Source organism: Furipterus horrens, unplaced genomic scaffold, assembly GCF_987537825.1.
Source record: "Furipterus horrens unplaced genomic scaffold, mFurHor1.1.pri manual_scaffold_10, whole genome shotgun sequence".
NCBI lineage: Eukaryota > Metazoa > Chordata > Mammalia > Chiroptera > Furipteridae > Furipterus > Furipterus horrens.
In genome coordinates, this window is record NW_028327180.1 from 39,656,664 (window position 1) to 39,669,984 (window position 13,321).

The window sequence follows — 13,321 nt, forward strand, 5'->3', positions numbered from 1 at the left end:
GGCTTTTCTGGCAAAGTCATATGGCAGGTTTTGCTGAGCTGAGGATCTTTAGGAGTGAAAAGAGCCAGCTGTGGGCAGGCATCTGATGGATCCCTCATTGTCCCCCTAAGCCAATCACACTCATAGGCCCTGGAGTCACTTGAACTTTTAATTCTGGGAGGACAGATCCACCTGACTGGCGTGGCAAGCTCCGAGATTGGCCTGTTGATCCCCAGTGAGCCCAGCTGAGTGCTCCCATGCCCGCCGCCTCTGCAGTTTCTCTTCCAGCTCTGCCGTCACATCTGCCAGCCCTGGGGGGTTGGGTACCCTAGGCTTCAGCTGCGCCGGGAATCCCCAGTCCACGTTGCTCCCCCCACATCCACCCAGGACTGGCTGCAGAATGTGTGGGGCCAGTGCAATATGGAAATGTATTCAAGAAGCAGGTGGAACATTAAACCAAGTGCAGTCCCTTTGAAGGGCCAGGTCCTGTGTGACTGCATGGGTCACACACCTGTGAAGCCCCCACTCCCTCACATTGGCCTCCCAGGTTCCTTACCTGTTCTGGGGAAGATAGCCTGTGCTGAACTGATGGCTAGCTTCTTGGCCAGGCCGCTGATAAGGCCTTTGGGCTCTGGAGGAGAAGACAGATGAAGGCTGAGAATAGCCCTCCACTGGATGAGAGAGGGGCTGGGGAGGAGGGTCCCAAACCTGGCTTAGGTGCAAAGGGTGGTTTTGAAGGCTTTGCCTGAACCTTTGGGGTTGGGTGACACTTCTTGGGCTTCAGGACTTCTGACCAACCAGGGGAAGACACTGCATGGACAAAGATATGGCGCGTCATATCTAGCCATGAGCCTGCTGCCCCTGTCCCTTCTTCAGCCACCCCTGGCCCCCCACCCACCATCACCATCCACCCACCATCACCATTCACGTAGTCCGAAGCTGGGGTATCGCCAATTGGGATCACATAGTTCTCATCTGAGTTCAGTAGTGGGGGCATCTTGTCCTGGCTGGGCACAGGCATGATGGGTACAGGAGGTAGCTTCTTGGGGCTACTGGCTGGGCATGCAGGATCTGGTGAGATATGACAGTCATTTTGGGACCCACATGGTGCAGGGATACCTCAGGGTGGGTCCGTGTGCCTCTGTGAGCAGGAATGTATGTGTGCATGCTTGGATATAGGCATGTGTCCCTGTGCATGTGTATCTATACACATGCCCATCAATAAATCTGTGTTGGTATCCCTATGTAGCATGAACATGTACACTGGGTGATTTTATATAAGTTGGGTATATAAAAATGTGTATATGTGTATGACAATGCATGGATGCTAAGGTCTGTCTGGGGTACTTGTCTCTACTCACGTATTATGTGTATGTATCTATAAATGTCTGAATTCAGGCCGTGCACGTGTGACTGTGGCTTAAGGTATGTATGTTTGCTAGATGGGATGGAATCATTACACATGTATTCATGCATATGTGGAGCTATTGTTTATATGAGTTACATATGAACTTCTAATTATTGAGTCTGTGTTGCTGATTGTGGCATGTGTCTATGGGTACATATATGTCCATTGTGTACATGGGGTACCCAGCATACTGCTTCCAGCCTCTTCCTCCTGCTGCATAAGCTGCATTACTTTCCATCCCTTTCCCAACACCCACTCCGATTTTCTATCTCTGAGTAGTTCTTACTCCAGGTGCAACTTCTGCCCCCTCTTTGTCCATCTCTACTGAAATCCTTTGAGAATTTCAGCAAACATCCCCTCCTCTAGGATGGCTTCTTTCTACTCTGCCTCCCCCTTCTCCTCAACTCTAGGGGTAGTACCAGCCCCAGCTTCAACCCCACAGGTCTGGGAGTGTCTGTATCCAGCTCTGTCGGCCCCCTCCAGAACCTGGAAGTCCCTAGAGAGCAGGGTCTGGGTAATTTCTGGGTCCATGAAACTGTGGGTGCAAGACTGGGCACAGGAGGCTTCGTGTGGGTCCTAGGTTTCTACCCCTCTGCGTTGGGAAAAGGCATCACCTGGGCAGGAGACTGCGGGTACGGAGGGCGCCACCCACACACACTCGCCGTTCTCTTTATCTGCATCCGCGTAGCCTAGAATGGAGAGGGCTGCCTGGAGGAGGCCTGGGGCCAGGGGCTGACCTAAGGGTGGCCCCGTTGGGGTGGAGGTGGGAGATGCAGGGACTTGGGCCCCGATTCCCCTGAGGCCTCACCAACCTAGCACCTTCTCGTAGTCCTCGTCCAGTAAGAAGGGCACCAACGCATTCTTGGTTTGCAACACGAAATAGTTGACCACTGCTTGGAGTGAGGTGCAGGAGAACTGGGGGAGGATAAGGGGTCCGGTAAGGGCCGCTGGGGAAGGGGCGCAAACCCCGCCGGTGTGCTTCCCGAGACCTCGCCCCAAGGCTCACCGGCAACTCCACGTCGATCACGTACTTAGTGCCCTCGCGCTTCACTTTGTAGTGCCGGACCAGCGGTGTCCTGCATAAGCAGTGGGCAAGGGGGAGAGCCTGGCTCAGGCCAAAAAAGACCCCGCCCCTCATTCTGTCTCCGCCCCCATGGAGGGCCTAACTCCCTTCCCCTAACCAGCACACCAACCACGCCCTTTCCAGCGGGGGCTCTCAGTAGACCAAGCCCTCGACTGACTCCACCCCCAGGAAAGACTCCGCCCCTAGTCCCAGTTCTACCCCCCAGGGAGGGCTACGTTCCAAAGGACTCCACTCCCAAGGAAGGCACCGCCCTTCTTCCTGGCTCCGCCCCCGGATTCTGATTCCACCTTAGAGTGACCTTGCCCATAACCCTACAACCCGGGAGGGCCAGACTCAGGATTCGACGCTCCTGGACCTCTGGCCCCGCCCCCAACACCTCCCCAGTCCCAGCTCAGACTTTGTCCTTTGACTGACTCGCTCTACGATCCAGCTCCCCTTCTACGTCTGACCACGCCCCATGCACTACACTCTGTCGACCCCGCCCTCCACCTCTGTCCCCGCAGGCCCCAGCTCCGGTGCTGTGTCTCCATACCCACTGAACATCTGGCGCGTTGTGACAGACACTCCGTCCGTGCCGTCCCCGCATGGTCGCAGCAGCAAGTTCCCGCATTCTGGGTAACGCTCCAGGAGCAGTTGCGCCTCTAGCCGGCTCACCTTCAAGAAGCACCTGGCGAGGGTCACGTCACTTACACAGGTCAGGCTTTGTCCCCTGCGAGGCCCAGAACGCCCTCCCATACGTAACCCCGCCCCTGGACACTCAGCCCCGCCCCCGCCCACAACCCAGATCCCGACACCCAGTCATGCCTTCCTGTTTATAACCCAGTCCTGGAGCTACCAGCCTCGCCTTCTAGGCACCTGGACACTCCCCTGGAAAACTTGCTCGGCCCTTCAAGCAACCAGACCCTCCTCCGGAGATCTTGACCCGCTCCAAGGCACCTAGAACCGCCTCTGGAGACCCAACCTCATCTCCTAGGCCAGGCCCCACTCCAGAAGACCCTGGTCTGCCCCCCCAGGCCCAGGTTCCATTTCCGGAAGTTCACATTTCAGTTTTCCAGGCATCTATACCCTCCACTGGAGGCCCAGATCTGGCCCCAAACACCAAGTCCGGCCCCCAGCATGGAACCTAATCCCCTCCACACCTGGATGGAGCCCTGTATTCAATTTAAGACTCCACTCACAAAACGCCCTCCCAAGAGCCCCTCGGGCCAGGCGGAGCACTCACGAGGGCATCTCGAGCGCGCGGCGCACCTCCTCTTTGGCCAGGACCTCATCCATCATGTACAGGTGTCCAGGCAGCAGGGTCAAATTGTACGGGACACGGAGCTGAGGGGGCGATTGGAGCAGCTGTGGAACGGGCAGCTGTGCCCATGTCACACAGGGGCAAACTGAGGCCAGAGTGCAGACAGAGCCAAGACGAGAACCTGGGTCTGGGGGCTCCAGAGCTGCCCTACACCTTCAGGGGCAAAGAGGTTTTGGAGAGGATGCGGGGGAGCAAGAGAGACTTCAATAATAGGGAAGATGACAGAGCAGATGCTAGAATGTAGAGTCTCAAACTCTACAGGCTGCAGGGGTCAGGCAGGGAACAATTGAGTAAAACAGAAATCAGGAATATTGACTAAAATTCTGGCTTGTAAGTGATGGTAGCTGTCTTAAATTTTTAGCACTTTGTTGGCAAACCAAAAGACGTTTATAGAGAACATTTGGTTTGTAGAACACCAATTTGAGATCAATGTGCTATACTCTAGGGGCTTATTTGGGGAATGAAAGATGAAAAAAAAAAAAAAAGAGGACTTCTGAGGAGGACTACTGGGCAATGAAAAATAAGAGACAGGGAGGCAGAGGACAACCACCACTCTGACCTCCACCACCGTCAGGATAAAGCCTTTCCACATCTCCCGAGACTCCAGGCTTTCTGCCTAGGGAGGGAAAGAAAAAGTCCATGTTGATTAAGCTCAGTCTATTAATCTGTGAAATGGGTATGAGAAATAACAGTTCATGTTTTCAAGGGCTGTTTAGAAGATTAAATGAATTAAAACAAATTAGGATGGTATCTAAGTCCTTAATAACATGGAATATTATTATTTTATCTCATTACACCATTAAAAAAATACATAAATCAAATGATGTATCTCCTATCCTTTAAACTCTCCCAGGCTTCCCATCTCCCTCAGTGTAGAGGCTCAAGTCCTCCCATGGCTCACAAGACTGCATGACCTGCCCAGTCCCTTCCCAGCCCTTACCTCCTCCCTCCCTCCCCCTCTTCACTCTGCTTCAGCCACTGTTCCTCTTAACACACCGGGCATAGTCCTGTCTCAGGACCTTTGCATGTGCTATTCCCTCTGCTGAAAAGCTGGTTCACAGATATGTACACTGCTGGCTCCCTCAACTCCTTCTGAGCCTCAGTAAGGCCTTTGTTGATCACACCATTTAACACTGCATCCCATTTTCCTAGCATCTATTGCTGTCTGACACTCTGTGTATTTCACACATTTATATTATTGATTGCTTGCCTCCACCACTAGACTGTAAACTCCACAAAGGATTTTTAATTGTTCACTGCTGTGCAACTAAAAGAGGGTCTGGCACACAGTAGGTGGTCACTAATGTTTGTTGAAGAATTGAATGATAGCAGTAATGATCCTTGTAGACCAGGTCTTCTGGGCACTTTACACATACAACCCCATTTTGCAGTTGAGGAAACTGAGGCCCAGAGAGGTTAAGTAACCAATCCAGTGTTAGACTCTGTATGACTCCATACTAGTGTGTGTTAATGGTGGGTTCAATGGGGAGGCAGGGTCTGCCAGCAACCCCCCTCACCCCCAACCAAGGGGCCTACCTTGAACTTGATCTCCTGGTTTCGGAGGACCAAGTTGAAATGGGTACCAGGGTCACCAGAACTTCCCCAAGGACACTCATCTGTGAGTTTCACAAATGCCCCAAGGTCCAGCTTCTCCACATGCTAGGGGCACAAAAGCAGGCATCTGAGCACCAGGCCTGTGGTACCCGTGGTTTGACCACATCATCCACAACCTCTGCTTGAACCCTGGGGTCAAGGGTGGGCCAGCTCTCATTCCCATCCTTACCTGGGAGTCCCGATTGCTATTGTAGAAATAGAGAGTGAGGCCCTGGAGGCCAGCCCAGAACTTCTTGTAATTCTGGGGAACAGAGAGGGAGAAAGAGAAGGATGTGAGTTGGCAAACTGGGTACCTCTAACACACCCATTTCTGCCTCAGGACCTTTGCACTGGCTGTTCTTTCTGCCCAGACCCTCTTCCCCCAGATCTTCACATAGTTTTCTTCATTACCTGCTTTGGTTCTTTCAACAAATGTTGCCTTCTTAGGGAGGCCCTCTTCACTCATGGCCCAGCCTCTGGGGATCTGTTATTCTCCGAGTAATGACCAAAGGGAACCTTGATGGGATGGGGGATCCAGAGCAATCCCCCAGTCTATGAAGGGCGTGGTTCTAGGAGTCAGTTGAGCCAACTGGATTTATGATTGATGATCCATCCATTCACCTGCCCATTCATCTACCCACCCATCCACACATCCACATATCCACACACATTTTCCTGTCCCCTTTTCTAACACGTAAATATTTATTGGCAGCTCCTAGGTGCCAGGTCCTCAGATAGGTACTGAGTCTATAGTTTCAAAATTTCACAAGGTTCTGGACTTTAGGAGGTCTGCAAATTCAGGATTTACCCCCAGGATTCTGAACTCCAGATGCCATAACTCTCTGGAGGTCTAAGGGGCTGATACAGCTCAGATTGTAAGATTCTATGATTCCCCCACCAAATATTCCCTGAGCAACTATTCTGCAACCAGCTCTATTGTGGACAAAATAATAAGTGGGACATGACTTCGGTTTCTAAATATATCATGTTCCAGAGGATAGGAAAGCACAGATACTAAAATCTTCCAGGGAAGAAAAACTAGGACCCCTGGAGAGTGACGGACCCTTGGCCATGAGATCACAGAGGATGAGAGTGGTCTTCCAACTGGAAAATCTGGGAAGACTTCCTGAAGGAGGAAGCACTTTAATTAGTCTGTAATGATAATGAGGATAGTGCTTATAATGACAGTTGTCATTCACTCAACCAGCCATTCATCCATCCATCCATCCATCTATCCACAGGTAAATCCATACACTTAACTAACATTGACTGAGGACACAATCTATGCCAGGCACTGTTCCAGGCACTTATATAATAAGTGATTATATAAGTAATAATTGACTGAATTCAGTATAGTCAGGCCTGCTTTGTCATGTACCAGCTATGTGCCATTGAACAAGTTGTTTAAGCTCTCTGTGCCTCAGTTTCCCCACCTATAAAATGGTGATACTAATGGTACCCACCTCAGTGGCTGTTGTGAAAATTGGGCAAATTAAAATGCCAGTGCTTGCCCTGAGCCAAGTTCCTGGCTTTGTAAGGGCTACCCCTCTCTTGTAACTGTGACTATGGCACTATCCTACCCATTTTGGAACAGGACACTGAGGCACAAAGATGGAAGGTCACTTGTACAGGCCTTGGAATCAGAAAGGCATGGAACAGGGATCTGAACCGGGGTATCGCACTCTGGCGCGTGGTCTTAACAATTGTGATCTGCTGCCTCTTCATGCTTTCTAGGGTGGAAGGGATTTTAGCACATGTAGACACAAGGAGAAGAGGAGGGAACTGCAATGTCAAAGACAGGGAGGTGTGCAGGGAAAGCAGTGGGTGGTTATCTTAGGTTATAGTAAAAGATGAATGTATATAGTCAGGAGGGAGAGGTGGGGCCTTAGTAGGAACTAAGGGTGTGGGTTTTATTCTGAGTAAAACATGGATGTGGTCCTGGCCAGATGGCTCAATTGGTTGGAGCGTTGTCCTGTACACCAAAAGGTCACGGGTTCAATTCCCAGTTGGGCAAGTAGGGAGGCAACTTATTGAAGTTTTTTTCCCCTCTCTCTCCTTTCCTCTCTCTAAAATCAGTGAAAATATTCTCAGGTGAGGATTTCAAAAACAAAACAAACAAACAAAAACACACGTCTTCATGTGTGCATTGGTCATGTGACCAATATTTGGTCCTGCTAAATGAGGCCCCACCAGTTCTTACTGCCCCCACATGCAGCTGTCCTGACTTTGTCCCTTGCAGCTGAGATTCACAAAATTAGTTCAGGACTAGGGGAAGGGGAACTAATTAATTTAATTCCTTATTTCCTGGAGGAAGTCCTGATCCTGTTTCTATCCAACAGAAAGAGGGACTGAGACCAAGAGAGATACAGGCAGGGAAAGACAGAGAAAGAGAAAGAAATCAAACAAGAGTCAGAGACACAGAGAGAGACAGAGACAGACCAATGGACAGAACCATTCTCAGCTACCAGCCCATGGTCTGCTCTATCCAGCACCCACCCTGTCCTCCTTGGCCCTGGGGGTGGCAGAGGGGAGAGTGAGGCTCAGAGAGGTGCCTTGCCTGGCAGGCTACCCAGCAGCACCAGGCACCCTGCCCCACCTTACCTGGTCACAGGGTCCCTTCTTCTCCAGAAAACTCTCATGGTAGTGTGAGGGCAGGGCACACTTGGGCTTGGGGGCCCCGGGTGGGCTCAGGGCTGAGGCCATGGCGGGCCGTCTTTGGCCTGGCCTCTCCTTCCCTCAGCCAAGCTTGGTCAGGAAGCAGAGAAACAGGTTCCAGGGGAATTTCCTCTTCTGTCAGCTCCGGAGCTCCCTCCTCTGCCAGTGCTGGGCGGAGACTGGGCCTGGGCAGGTCCAGGGATCCTAGGGAAATCCCAGCCTCTCTGGTCTCCCCAAAGGTCAGGGAGCAGGGAGACTATGCTGGAGTCATGGAATGGAGGGGGAAGCCACAGGGGTGGACAGTGCACCAGGAGGAGGGACCTGCTTCAGCAAAGACCTGGAAGTGAGGAAGGCCTGGAAGTATAGTGCCCAAGAGGCTTGGGGATACAACTAGAGAGGACATAACAGGAACATAACTTGAAGACCTGAAATGCCTGTTAGGCTGTTTGGACATTAGAATAATATTGCCTAGATCTACCCCAAAATCTTGCTGGGGTTGTGATAGGAATTGCACTAAACTTGTATCGGTTGGGGGAGATGTGACATCTTTATTATGTTGAGTCTTCTAGTTCATGGACATGGTCTATCTCTTCATTTATTTAAATCTTTGATTTCTTCCATTAGTGTTGTGTAGCTTTCCGTATACAAGTCCTGTATCTGTTTTGCTAGCTTTACAGAAAAAAAGAAAAGCATTCCTTTCTTTGAGCAATTATTAACGGCGTATTTTTAATTCCAATTTTCACATATTCATTGCTAGTATATAGACATGCAATTTGTTTTTTTATGTTGATCTTGTATCCTACAATCTTGCTGAACTGGCTCATTTATTAATTTAGGGGCATTTGTTGTAGATTTATTTTAAAGGATTTTATCTATTTATTTTTAGAGAGAGGGGAAAGGAGGGAGAAAGAAAGCGAGAGAAACATCAATGTGTGGTTGCCTCTCACGTGCCCCCAACGGGGGACCTGGCCTGCAGCCCAGGAATGAACCCTGACTGGGAATTGAACCAGTGACCCTTTGGTTCACAGGCCGGTATTCAATCCATTGAGCCACACCAGCCAGGGTTCTTGGGATTTTTTATGTAGACCATCATGTCATCTGAATATCATGCTAGTTTTATTTCTTCTTTTCCAATCTTTACTCCTTTTATTTCCTTTTCTTGCCTTATTGCACTGGCTAGAACTTTCAGTACTACGTTAAATAAGAATGGTGAAAGGATATCTTTGCCATGTTTCCAATTTTAGGGAAAAGCATTTTGTCCTTAACCATTAAGTACAATGTTTTTAAATATATATATTTTATGACAACTGTAATAGAGAAACAATAATCAAAAATTAAAAAATACATATTTTTTATTGATTATGCTATTATAACTGTCCCAATTTTCCCACTTTGCCCCCCTCCATCCGGTACCCCCATTCTTTCCAGAAATCCCCTCCTTTATTCATGTCCATGGGTCACGCATATAAATTCTTTGGCTACTCCATTACCTATACTGTTCTTAACATCCCCCTGTCTACTTTGTACCTACCAGTTTGTGATTTTGTTTTTTAAATAATTTATTTATTTGTTTATTTATTTTGAGAGAGAGAGAGGAAAGGAGAAGGAGAGGGAGAGAAACATCACTGTGTGGTTGCCTCTCACTTGCGCCCCCAACTGGGGCCCTGACATGCAACCTAGTTATGTGCCCTGACTGGGAATTGAACCAGCGACACTTGGTTTGCAGGCCGACACAGTTTGTGCTTCTTAATCCCTGCACCTTTCCCCACTTTCTTCCCCTCCCCCCTCCCAGCTGGTAATCCTCTAAATGATCGCCATACCTATGATTCTATTCCTGTTCTGCTTGTTTGCTTAGTTTGTTATTTGGATTTAATTATTGATAGTTGTGAACTTATTGCCATGTTAATGTTCATCGTTTTGATCTTCTTTTTCTTATATAATTCCCTTTAACAATTCATATAATAATGGCTTGGTGATGATGAACTCCTTTAGTTTTACCTTGTTCAGTAAGCACTTTATCTGCTCTTCAATTCTAAATTATAGCTTTGCTGGATAGAGTAATCTAGGTTGTAGATCCTTGCTTTTCATCACTTTGAATACTTCTTGCCAGTCTCTTCTAGCCTGCAAAGTTTCTTTTGAGAAATCAGCTGACAGTCTTATGGGAATGTCTTTGTAGATAACTATCTGGTTTTCTCTTGCTGCTTTTAGGATTCTCTCTTTATCTTTAAACTTTGGCATTTTAATTATGATGTGTCTTGGTGTGGTTCTCTTTGGGTCTAGCTTGTTTTGGACTCTCTGTGCTTCCAGGACCTGTATGTCTATTTCCTTCACCAAATTAGGAAAGTTTTCTTCAATTATTTTTTCAAATAAGGTTTTATGCCATGGCTGGTGTCGATCAGTGGATTGAGCGCTGGCCTGTGAACCAAAAGGTTGCTGGTTTAATTCCAGTCAGGGCACATACCTAATTTGCAGGCCAGGTTCCCAACTGGGGGTGCGCGAGAGGCAACCAATCGGCATTTCTCTCATACATCGATGTTTCTTTCCCTCTCTTTCTCCCTCCCTCCTCCTCTCTTTCTCCTTCCCTCCCACTCTCTCTGAAAATAAATAAATATTTTTAAAAATCAAATTTGTTTTCAATTTCTTGCTCTTCATCTTCTCCTCCTGGCACCCCTATGATTAAAATGTTAGTATGTTTAAAGACGTTTCAAAGGTTCCTAAGCCTATCCTTGTGTTTTTGAAATCTTTTTTCTTCCTGCTGTTCTGATTGAATGCTTTTTCCTACCTTGTGTTCCAAATCGTTGATTTGATTTTTGGCTACATCCTCTCCTCTGTTGGTTCCCTGTAGACTTTTCTTTATTTCATCTAGTGCAACCTTCATTTCTGCCTGGGTCTTTTGTATGCTGTTGTAGTACCCATTGAGTTCTTGGAGCACCCTGATAACCAGTGTTTTGAACTGTGCATCTAATAGGTTGCTTATCTTCATTTTGTTTAGTTCTTTTTCTGGAGTTTTGTTCTGTTCTTTCATTTGGGCCATATTTCTTTGTCTCCTCAATTTGGCAGCCTCCCTGTGTTTGTTCCTGTGTATTAGGTAGAGCTGCTTTGACTCCATGTCTTAGTAGTTTGGCCTATTGTAGAAAAGCGCTCCTGTTAAGTTGTAGGGGGCAGAGCCTTAGGTATTCACTGGGGCAAGGCAATCTGTGTCACCTCTCTGTTGCTCTGTGTGGGGGAGGGCTGGGAGAGGGGACAATGCTGCTGCCTGGCCTCTGGAGTCTTGCCCAGGAGGAAGCTGTCTCCTGGCAGTTGGTCTGTTGCCAGTCACTCCACTTTCTCTGCATATGCCACTGGTGCCCTTCCAGCTCTTGCTCTGGTGCTGAATCCCAGAGAGGGTGGGTCTGTGTGAGTACTAAGTCTGTTGTAGGCCCTTTAAGAGGAGTCTCTTGAGAATCCTACGGTTTCTTCCACTGCTCCATCCTGCTCTGGTTTTACAGCTAGAAGTTATGAGAACTTACCACCCTGGAACTGGAACCCTGGGCTGGGTGGTCTGGTCTGGGGCTGGAATCCCGTATTCCCGAGGTATCCTCCTGATTTTTATACATCACAGGTGGATATGAGACCGCCTGCTCCCGACTCCGGCCCTCTCAGTGCTCTTTCCCGCATCTCCCCAAGTTTCTGCATCTCTGCACCTCTTACCCATCTGAATGAATGTGGTTTCTTTAAATCCTTGGTTGTCGGACTTCTACACAGCTCATTTTTCTGAGTAATATTTGTTTTGTAGTCTAGTTGTATTTTTTGCTATAGTGTGCACAGAGGTGAGGCATGTTTATCTACACCTCCGTCTTGACCGGAAGTCCCATTAAGTACATTGTTAACTGAAGGTTTGTAGATATTCTCCACCAAGTTGAGGTGGTTTCCCTCTGTCCTAGTTTGCTAAGAGTTTTAATTATGACTTGGTACTGAATTTTTCAAGTGCTTTTTCTGTCTCTGTTGATATGATTGTGTAACGTTTCTTCTTTAGCCAATGTATTTGGTTTTTTATGGCTGCCATAGCAAGTTTACAGCATACTTAGGGACTGTAGCTTAGAAATGCTTCATGGATATCTCCAGGCTAAAGTCAAGGTGTTGATGGGGCTACATTCCTTGCTCAAAGGGTGAATGTTTCCTTGCTTTTTCCAGCTTCTGGAGGTTTCCCATATTCCTTGGCTCATGGTCCCTTTTATCATCTACAAAGCCAGCAACACAGGTAAAATCCTCACATCATTAGTCCTAACTTCTTCCACTGTCACTTCTGCCTTACTCTCTCTTCTACTTTTAAGGACCCTTGTGATTACATTGGGACTTTCTGGATAACCCAGGATAATCTTCCTATTTTTTAAAAGAGTTTATTTATTGATTTTTAGAGAAAGGGGAAGAGAGGGAGAGAGACATCAATGTGAGAAACATCAATTAATTTCTTCAGGCACACACCCCTACCGTAGACTGAACCTGCAACCCAGACATGTGCCCTGACCAGGAATTGAATTGTTGACCTTTCACTCTGCAGAACAACGCCTAACCAAATAAGCCACACCCATCAGGGCTAATCTCCCTGTTTTAAACTCAGCTAATCAGTGGCCTGGATGGTTAGAGCATCATCTAAATATGACAAGGTTGCAGGTTTGATCCCTGGTCAAGGCACATACAAGAATCAAGCAATGAATGCGTGAATGAGTGGAGCAACAAATTCTTGTCTCTCTGTCCTCTTCCTCCTCTCTCTAAAATCAATTAATAAAAACTTAACAAAATAAAAAAATTAAGTCAGCTGATCAGCAATGTTAATTACATCTGCAACCTTAAATTCCCTTCACCATGTACCCTCACATATTCACAAGTTCTGGGAATTAGGACAGGGACATCTGTAGGAAACCATATTTCTGCCCACCACAGTCTGTTAAATATGGTAGATAACCTTGACTTTAAAAAGAAAGATTTTTATTTACTTATTTTTAGAGATGGCATGTGGGGGAGAAAGAGAGAGAGTGAGACATAGATGTGAGAAAGAAATATCAATTGATTGCCTCTCGAATGCACCCCAAGCAGGGGGCGAACCCCAAACCCAGCTATGTACCCTCACTGGGAATCCAACCGATGACCTTTCAGTTTGCAGGACGATGCTTAACCAACTGAGCCACACCAGTCAGAGCAGATAGCCTTGATTTTTGAGTACTGGATCCACCTTGCATTTTTGGAATAAACACCACTTGGTCATGGTATATAATTTTTTTTATGTATTGCTGAGTTCTATCTCCTAATATTTTGTTAAGGA

General features: G+C 47.7%; 1 protein-coding gene across 3 annotated transcripts; it reads right to left on the minus strand.

Moving 5' to 3' along the window:
• Positions 1-134: 134 nt before the first annotated feature.
• STAP2 (signal transducing adaptor family member 2) lies at positions 135-8,185 on the minus strand. 3 transcript variants are annotated; one of them, XM_090289373.1, is made up of 13 exons: positions 7,966-8,185; positions 5,555-5,626; positions 5,308-5,430; positions 4,331-4,387; positions 3,694-3,794; positions 3,004-3,138; positions 2,394-2,463; positions 2,200-2,302; positions 2,002-2,076; positions 901-1,050; positions 688-789; positions 536-610; positions 135-290 (listed from the first exon to the last, which is right to left on the minus strand). In XM_090289373.1, exons 1-13 carry the CDS (start codon positions 8,065-8,067, stop codon positions 148-150), a joined length of 1,308 nt encoding a protein of 435 aa, XP_090145499.1. In that variant the 5' UTR covers positions 8,068-8,185; the 3' UTR covers positions 135-147. The 3 variants fall into 3 exon arrangements, with proteins under 3 accessions (XP_090145499.1, XP_090145498.1, XP_090145500.1); XM_090289372.1 differs by having other exon boundaries at positions 895-1,050; XM_090289374.1 differs by lacking the exon at positions 2,002-2,076 and having other exon boundaries at positions 895-1,050.
• Positions 8,186-13,321: the final 5,136 nt, after the last annotated feature.

Excerpts from the sequence above, each read along its gene's own strand:
- STAP2 (XM_090289372.1), bottom strand. The coding sequence starts at position 8,067 with ATGGCCTCAGCCCTGAGCCCACCCGGGGCCCCCAAGCCCAAGTGTGCC. Across the intron at positions 611-687 it reads ACCCTTTGCACCTAAGCCAG|AGCCCAAAGGCCTTATCAGC; the intron begins GTTTGGGACCCT and ends CTTCTCCTCCAG. Across the intron at positions 291-535 it reads GGCTATCTTCCCCAGAACAG|GGCTGGCAGATGTGACGGCA; the intron begins GTAAGGAACCTG and ends CCAACCCCCCAG.